Raw genomic sequence first — 9,060 nt, forward strand, 5'->3', positions numbered from 1 at the left:
TCTGTGTCTCCTTCTCTCTCTGCCCCTCCCCCTCTCATGCTCTGTCTCTCTCTGTATCAAAAATAAATAAAACATTAAAAAAATAAAATAAAATAAAATAAAACATTTCTCCCTAGTTTCTAATTTAAACACAATTGAATACTGTAAACGAAGCAAATAGGTTTGGAAAACTGTGTTTGTTAGCTAGGAATAATAATAAAAAAAAAAGAGATGTGATTATAATCTAGAATATCAGAGAAATCTTCATTGAGGAAAGGATGCTTCAGCTGAGCTTAGGGGGTCGACCACAAAACCAGGGTGGAGGTGAACCCAGCATGTGCGTGGGATGGCCTGCAGACTAAGCCAGAACAGAGCTGCATTTCTCAGAGTTGTAGTCTAAGGTCATTGAGGACTTTCAAAGCCATATTAATGTGATATGTTTAGCAAAAAAAGCACTTGAAAATTATCAAGATTAAAAGGGTATTTCATAAAAGTCAGTAAGTTAGCAGGGTTACAGGGTAGTAGGGGTAGGAAGCCAGGAACCTCCAGTCCTGTAGCTTTTGTGTCTCGGTAGAGGGATATCAGACTAATGTTCTTGGCCTCTCTCCCTACCTTTGCATACTCCACCCCTGGGGAGGAGCAATTAATGGGTAAATTTCGGAGAGGACCTAGATGTGTGTAACTCAGCCTTTCTCACAGGAAGCACTAATTCTGGTCTGTCCTTCCAAACCTGCTCCTTCATCCATCAGCCTTTCATAGGCAGGAGGGGAAGCCTGTAGTGGTCAGTGCTGTTCGTGACTCAGAGGTAAGTCTGTGATCCTGGGGCTCAGTTTGGTAGGAGGAGCCTAAGCTGCATCCCACAGGCCCCCCAGTGTATAGGATGGATTGGTAGGTGGAGAGAATGGATTGGATGGACACCAACTAGAATGCTCTGCCAGTCCTCATACTGTGAAGTGACACATACTCAACTTAGGGTGGCTGTGGCCGAAGAGAAGGCGGAACTCATGAAAAGAAAAAGGGCTGTAATTGAGCCTTAGATCTGTTGACAGGATCTGTGTCCGATTCATTTGGTATCTCCACAGATTCTAGCAGATTCCTTTATACATGCATTCAACAAATACTTATGGAGCCAGCCACCGAGTATACAGGGGTGAGAGGGACATCCAGGCCCCTGCCCTCAAGGAAAATCAGAGAGTTCTTTGAATAAAATAAAGCAAGATGTAAGATAGAGAAGGGACTCCTTAAGCTGGTAAAGACTGGCCTCACTGAGGATGGCACCTTCATGGGGAAAAACTGCGGGAGGCATGTAAGTTAGTAGGGCTGGGGAGAGAAGTTCCACATGGGGGATATAACAACCTCAGAGTTCCCGAGGCGACAAAACGCTCAACTTGTCAAAGAACATAAAAGGGTGTGGCTGGAATGAGAGAAAGGATGTGAGATGATGTGAGATGAAGTCAGATTAATGATCAGAGGCCAGATTGTGTGGAACAGGAAGGAGCTAGATGCATTGTAAGAATTTGGAGTCTGAAGGAAGGAGGCAGATTGAGCCATACAAAATGTAAGATAAAGTGAATGCTTTTTTAATAGATACAGACCTTCGAATATTGGAAGAGAGGAGGAAAAGAGATTAGTGAAGGGATAATATTACAGTGTTATAGGGGAAGAGATTCTGAAGAAGGGGGAAGAAATTAGGTACCAAGTAGAGGTGGAAGGCTTAGCTTTAACAAGAAGGCAAGAAAAAACTTCTTTTGAGACTGGATGGCTGAAATTGGAAACATGAATTGAATACCCACCATTTATCAGGCACTGTTCTGAGAGCTACTCATTTCTTTCTCACAACAGTACAATGAGGTGGGTGCTGTTATTATAGCCCATCTTAAAGATGACAAAACTGGGATTCAGGTTAAGCAAATTTCCAGTGGCCACAGAGCCAGGATGGCAGAATTGTGATTTTAACTTAGGCTTATTGGCTCCAGCACTGATGGCCTTAAACACTGTGCTCTTCCGCACTCATGCAGGACATTGTTTAGTGTGATGCCAACATGGAGCCAAGCACAGTATATATAAAGGAGCTCCCTGCAGTGCAGAAAGAATAAGGCAGTGGGATTAGGTGTTTGGGAAGAGTAAAGGAGGTGTGAAAAAATTGTTCTGGGCATTGTGTTTTGGATTCACTGAAATGAATAAAAGAATGAATGATCAGGATAAAAGATATGATAGAAATTGAGCAACACGAGTCTCTGTTTGGTGCTATGGTCTGATTATCTGTGTCAGTCCCCAAATTCATGTGTTCAACTCCAGTCTCGTAAAGTGATGATATCAGGAGACACAGCCTTTGATAGGTGCATAGGTCATGAGGGTAGAACCCTCATGGATGGTATTTGTGTTCTTATTTATAGGAGACCCAGAAGAGCTCCTTAGCCCATTCCACTACAAAAGAAATGTAATATATCTACCAGACTTTGAAAGGCAGTCCTTTTAGGCTTGTGTTAGTGTTATACTGAAGTATTATGAATACTCTCCATTCACACTCCACATTCTTTCACATTGATTAATCTTGTTATAAGAACTTAAATATTTCCTTAAAATCTGCCTAAATAACAGATTTGGAATATTGGCACTACATTGGGCTTTTGAGTTCTTTGAAAACATTAAAATGTTGCTCTTTGTCTCTCACCCCAACTATTGTCTGATCTTTGGGATCCTATTCTTGTGACTTCATTCATTGTGCTGACTCAGGCAGTCCAGATTTTCTCAGGAAACTAGATTACTAAATGTTTCTTTTGTTTATTGTAATCTGGGATATGGTGGTTTTAAAAAGGATAAAATTGCAGGGGCACCTGGGTGACTCACTTGGTTAAGTGTCCAACTCTGGGTTTTGGCTCAGGTAATTATCTCACGACTCATGGGTTTGAGCCCTGTGTCTAGCCCCACGTCAGGCTCTGCACGGTTACTGCAGAGGCTGCCTGGGATCCTGTTTCTCTGCCCCTTCCCAGCTTAAAAATAAATAAATTTAAAAAAAAGATAAAATTGTATGAAGTACCCAAAATGAAAGCACATAACTGTTTCATAATTATATAAGCAAATATAATATACCTATAATAATTATTTGTATTATTATTACATATATACCATGTCTAAGGGCTTCATATCAAATAGAATAGAGTCTGAGCAGGCGGATTGTGGGTGCTGGGTTATGGGCGCAGAAAGTCTTTGTTGTTGCTTTTTACATTTCTTTCTGATTTTTGGAATAACTTATTATGTAATTTAGTACATATGTGATACATGGGAAATAGCATCTGAAGTCTGAATCATCAGAGTTGTGCAGCCATAGAGCCTTGGGAGTTCAGAGGAGGACAGTGGTTTTTCACTAGAGGGGATGAAGAAGGTCTTCAGGAATCGATGAGATTTTGTACTAGCCGTCACGGGGGAGGAAAGCACAGATGAGCAGAGGCAATGGGAGATCTAGGCAGGAAGGTTGGTGGGAGAACCTGCACAACAGTTGAGAGGGCTGAGTTGTAGAAACAACATCAGGTCACCTCCATCTGAAATATGGTGGAGTGGAGAAGAGTGCCTGCCTTGTGTGAAGCTTACCGGGGAAAGTTATGATGAAGGGTCAGGCTAACATCTCCTGAACTTCCTCATCAATGGAGGGATCAGGCTAACATCTCCTGAACTTCCTCATCAATCTTAATATCTTTAGAAGTGGGACAGCCACCTGTGACATATGCTTGCCAAAAAAAAAAAAAATCTCAATAAACCTTAAGGTCTAAACAGCAGTTGATGAGAAACATGGGAAAACGAAGAACAGTTAAGCAGTACCATGAGGATACACCAAGTCTAGAATGTGAGAAGTTCTACAGGACAAATGAACTAATTTCTTCAATAAATACATAGCATGAAAAAAAAAAAGGAGAAAAAGAGAACTGTTATAGACTTAAAGAGATTTAAAAGACATATCAACCAAATCAATGTATGAACCTAAGTTGAACAAATCATCTGTATAAAGAAAATTTTTGAGACAATCTGGGAAAATTAGACACAGACTAAGTATTAGATGAGGAATTATTCATGTTGTTGGGTGTGAAAATGGTGTGTGTGAGTATTAAAGTTTTATCTGTTAGATTAGAGATAGCCCGGAAGTATTTACAGTAGAAATCATAAAATTTCAGCAATTTGCTTTCAAATAGTCCAACCAAAACACAAAACAAAAACAAACAAAACAAAAACAAAAACAATTAAAAGTCAGAGTTGGAGAAGGTGGGGATAGGAAACAAGAATAGCAGAAACTTGACTTTTGAAGCTGAGGGCTAGGTCCATGGTTGTTTATTTCAGTCTTCTACATGCTTTTGAGTGTGCTTGAAATTTTCCATAATCAAGTGTTTTAAGGAGTTTGAACTTCACTGCGTAGCACCAGGAAACCTGTAAAGGGTTTTGGGCATGGAAAGGCTGCGTGACCCTGGTGACAGTGTGGGAGAGGGCCAGAGGGAAGGAAGACAAGAGGTGTGAGCTCATTTAAGCCCTTGATTAGGTCTTAAGGGTACAACTTTGCAGTTGTAAAATAAAAAAGTCATGGGGATGGAATGTACAGCATGGCAGCTATAGTTAATAACACTGCGCTGCATGTTGGAAAGTTGGTAAGAGAAGAAACTTAAATGTCATTATCCCCCCAAAAAAGTGTTTCTTAACTATGTATGCTGACAGATGTTAACTGGACTTACTGTGGGGATCATTTCACAAAATATGCAAATATTGAGTCATTACGTTGTACACCTGAAAGTAATATATGTTATATGTCAGTTATATCACAGTATATGTAATAAAACGAAGACCTTAATTAAGATGGTGGCCATGAGAACAGAAACGTTTTTGAGAAGAGAGAGCGGAAATAATGGCAAAAGAGGAACTTGGGTGTGTTGGCTGTACAGAAGTGAGTCAGGTGCATTGTGTGGAAATTTCCCTTCTTTCTCTTCAGTAAATAGCAGTCTTTGGCCTTATACCACCGCACTGGTATTACAGGATGAGGGGAAGCGGGGGAGGGGTCTTCACTGTAGGGGAACTGAACCGGCTCTTCATGCTCTGAAGTGGAAAGCAATAGGGAAAGGAAGAGTTCTGGGTTTTTGGTTTTTTTTCACCCTTTCCCACAAGGAATTATTCTCATGGTTTCAGTATGAAATTTTTGGGTCCAGTGATTCATTTTGATCATCCTTTCCTATTTTATTGAGGGAATGGTGATAATCATTGTCAGCGGCCCCATCTGAATCATTTGTGGTATTAGTTAAGATAGTTATTATTCATTTGTGAAATTGAACACTTTACAATAATGTGTGTGAGGTTAATTAAATGAGTTGAAATGATATAGTCTGGGGAAATAAAAGTTGAACTATATGTTAATGAAAACTTAGATTTTAAAAAAATACCTTCTGATTTGTCAGTAACACAAATATTAAAAATAAACTTCAGATAGAAATAGAAAGTAACAATTATTAGAGATTAAAGAGAAACGGTCGTTCTCTGGCCCCCTACAACTCAAAGAAAACTAACACTTCACACAGGAGATATTGGCAAGGTCTGATATAGACGGGCCCTCCAGAGTGGAATACGCACCCAGAGAATATTTTCCTGATCCTGTTTGCTCTCTTCTTCTTGATTTTTCTTTCTCCAGAAAGAACGCTACAAACTGCAGCCTGTAAGAATGGGTCACTTCCTGTGATCAACACCAGTCTTTTCTGTCTCAGTTTAATGTATCTATTTAGAAAGGGCTGAGCCAGGTGGGGGAAAAGTCTGGAAACAATGAGTTCTTTACCCTTACTCTGCATCAAGGAGGTGAGGGGACTTTGGAGATTCCCAGGAAAGACTTCCCATCCAGTCCACCCAGGGTGGCATCTACTACCCTAGCTTGGGCAGTCAGAAAGAGGTGAGGTTCTCATCAGATTTGCTGCTGGCTTGGGCCCAATTAAAGCAGAATTTCTAATTCATGCTAGCTGTTGTAAAAAGCTCTCAGGAAGGAAAGAAAGGCAGAGAAAAATGCCTAGCTAAAAGCAAGAGGGATGGTTTTTATTTTACTCAGGGCTGCATAGCCAAGCCACTGGGTCACAGGACAGACGGGGACGGAGGAACACATGGTTATGAGTCTTATTCTGGAAAAGATGGAACTACCATCAGCGCTTGATGGAAATGAGTGGGGGAGAGGTGACACAGTGTCTCTAACAGCACTACGCCCTTATTACATTATCCACAAAGATAGATAACTGAGAATAGGCATCCATTATCTCTCTCTACAAAGGGATTAGTGTGGGTTGCAAGAAATTAATGGCTTTTGAGTTATCACAGAAATACTAATGAATGTCAGGACCGGAGATGTAAAGCAGGTAAAATTGGCTTTCCTCTGCCTCACTTCTCTCCTTTTCTCTTTTGGTTTGCTATTTTAAGATCTAGATCTGTGTTAGTTGTTTTTTTCCCCCTTCAGCCAAGATCAGAAATCATCCCCTTTGGGAGTGTGATTTGTCTTCTTTAGGGAATGACTCCATTCGTTCATGACTGTCTCCAATGTGTATCAGCAAAGAGATTTAGAAGCATCTCGGAAATGAAAATCTCTATCAGGGAAGAGTGCTGCCTTTTGCATGGATGTCATTTTCACGCCTGATAAAAGCATGAGGGGGTCTCCCAAGTGACAGTTCCCTTCTACTAAAGTACTAAGCTTGTGTACATTGCAGCGAATCATTGATCAAAGGTGGCACAACCAGACAAACTTATGAAATAAGGGAAGGGAAAGGAATTATATCTATATCTGTATCCTGGGTGTTGTGCCACAGGCTTTATTTCTCATTTAATAAGTACTTTTTAAGAGCCTATTATGTAGTAGGCATTGTACTACGTGTTGTGATATAAGGATGAAAAGACGAACCTCTCTCCTCTGTCCTCAGTGGAGCTCACAGTCCAATGGGGAGGACAGACTTTTTTAAAAACTTCAAAATTTTACTTGTTCAAATATTTAAATAAACGATTATAATACAGCCTGACAAGTCTCCGTCAATGAGCAATGATAGGGATACCTGATACTGGCCGTGTGTGTGTGCGTGCATGTGCGCAGATGAGGGGTTGAGGGAATCAGGACAGAGTCCGGTCCTGGAAGACAGGATGGCTAGCTGAAGGGTAAGTGTGTGGTAGCTGGTGGAAGCAGTGGGAAGGAGCAGAAGGTGACAGTCAGGCTCAGAGGTGAGAGAGAACTGCTGTCGAAGCCGAGACCTAAGCCATGGGCTAGTTGAGTCCAGCCCAGGGAACTGGTTACAAGACAGAAGGCTCATGAACTGGCCTTGAAGACTAATGGGAATATCTGAGAAATGGGAGTTTATAAGAAGCATACTTCATGCTCTGTCCTTTCCTTTGGCCATTCCTGGCTTTACTAATCTAAAGAAGGTGTATTAGCAAGGATTAGGTCCGGTGACAGGAGGAACATTCTCTCTCATATATTTGGTTTTCTGTAGAATATTACCTAGAAAACACAAAATCCTGGTGAATTGCAGTTATCTCATGGACCCATTGGGGAGGGCCACAGTTTTCCACATAGACCTCTGCCTGTCACATTGGCATTGCAGACCAACCCCCAAGCCCCCTTAATACTTAGTCTTATGCTCATGATTCCACCCTAGTTAGGTTTTTGTAGACCTGAAAATTTCCCCCAATTACATCTTGTCAATTGTGCTGTCTTGGAATTGTACTACCTCTACTGTGTTTAGTGTGAACCGGAGGATATCATTCCCTGATCTCTTTGGTTTCTTGCACCTGCAAGAAACTCATCTCATGGAGTTCATTCATGTTAATAAATCAATACATTGTTTCTTTTGTTTCTTCTTTCTAGAACACAAGCAAGCATTCCCAAACATTCTGAAGAAGGGGTACCTGGAGATCAGGAAGGACCATGATAGTTACTGGCAGAGCTGTTATGCAGAACTCTCACCCTACAACTTAGCCTTCTACAGCCTCGACAGCAGTGGCAATCAGGCCCTCTATGCCACCTACCAGCTTTCGCACTTTCAGAGCATATCGGTGTTGGGCAACCTTGAGGCCAGGCTGGTGGATACCGTTCTGTATGACAACACTCAGCTGCAGTTGAAGGCGGAGTCACCGTGGGAGGCTTTAGACTGGGGGCAGAAGCTTTGGGAAGTCGTGCACGCCACTGTGCCCGGGTACGTGGGGCGGCAGGATGACTTGGCAAACTCCTCAGGGCTTGGTCACCACGTTGACTGTACACAGAACCATTGTTTACAGAAGAAATCCAGTGAGCTTCTCGCACCGTCACCTGTCTTGGATAGCCCCAAACAATACCAGAACATCATCAAATCAGGGACACTCTACAGGCTAACTGTCCAGAACAACTGGAAGGCCTTTACTTTTGTGCTGAGCAGGGCCTACCTTATGGCCTTCCAGCCTGGCAAGCTGGACGAGGACCCCCTGCTAAGCTACAATGTGGACGTGTGTCTGGCTGTCCAGATGGACAACCTGGATGACTGTGACTCTTGCTTTCAAGTCATTTTCCCCCAAGATGTCCTCCGCCTCCGTGCAGAGACCCGGCAGAGGGCTGAGGAGTGGATGGAGGCTCTGAAAACAGCTGCCAATGTGGCACGGAGTTCAGAGCAAAACCTGCAAGTGACCCTGAGGAGCAAACCCAAGGATCAGATGGGCAGGCACGAACTCCGGAAGAACAAACGTCAGTCTGTGACCACCAGCTTCCTCAGCATTCTGACAACTTTGTCTTTGGAACGAGGGCTCACTGCTCAGAGTTTCAAGTGTGCAGGTATGAAGCAAAGTTTTAGTTGAAAGCTCATTAAAGAACAACCTGAATCTTACAGTTAGAATTCACTGTAAAAATCCCCACAATGGACTAGTCCCATCCACCTCTTGTTTAAAAAGCATCTCTCCTTCAAGGAGTTTCCTACATCAAAACATCTTTTTATCTTTCTGCCATGCTGGTGAAGTCAGTAGAAGCAGGTAAGCTATACACCACTGAGTCAAAACGACTTAGCGGAGGCATAACCAGACTAGAATTTAGGCTTCTTGCGTCTGCTGTGATTCCATTTCCTC

At 42.2% G+C, this 9,060-nt stretch overlaps 1 protein-coding gene across 1 annotated transcript in view; it reads left to right on the top strand.

Annotated features, from left to right (window-relative positions):
* Positions 1 to 8,796, top strand: part of PLEKHM3 (pleckstrin homology domain containing M3) — a 45,725-nt gene extending 36,929 nt beyond the window's left edge. Inside the window, exon 4 of the mRNA XM_029933278.1 lies at positions 7,838 to 8,796. Within this exon, the coding sequence (XP_029789138.1) occupies positions 7,838 to 8,796 (959 nt within the window). The remainder of the gene's footprint in view (positions 1 to 7,837) is intronic.
* The last annotated feature ends 264 nt before the right edge of the window (positions 8,797 to 9,060 follow it).

Source organism: Suricata suricatta, chromosome 3 (assembly GCF_006229205.1).
Source record: "Suricata suricatta isolate VVHF042 chromosome 3, meerkat_22Aug2017_6uvM2_HiC, whole genome shotgun sequence".
NCBI lineage: Eukaryota > Metazoa > Chordata > Mammalia > Carnivora > Herpestidae > Suricata > Suricata suricatta.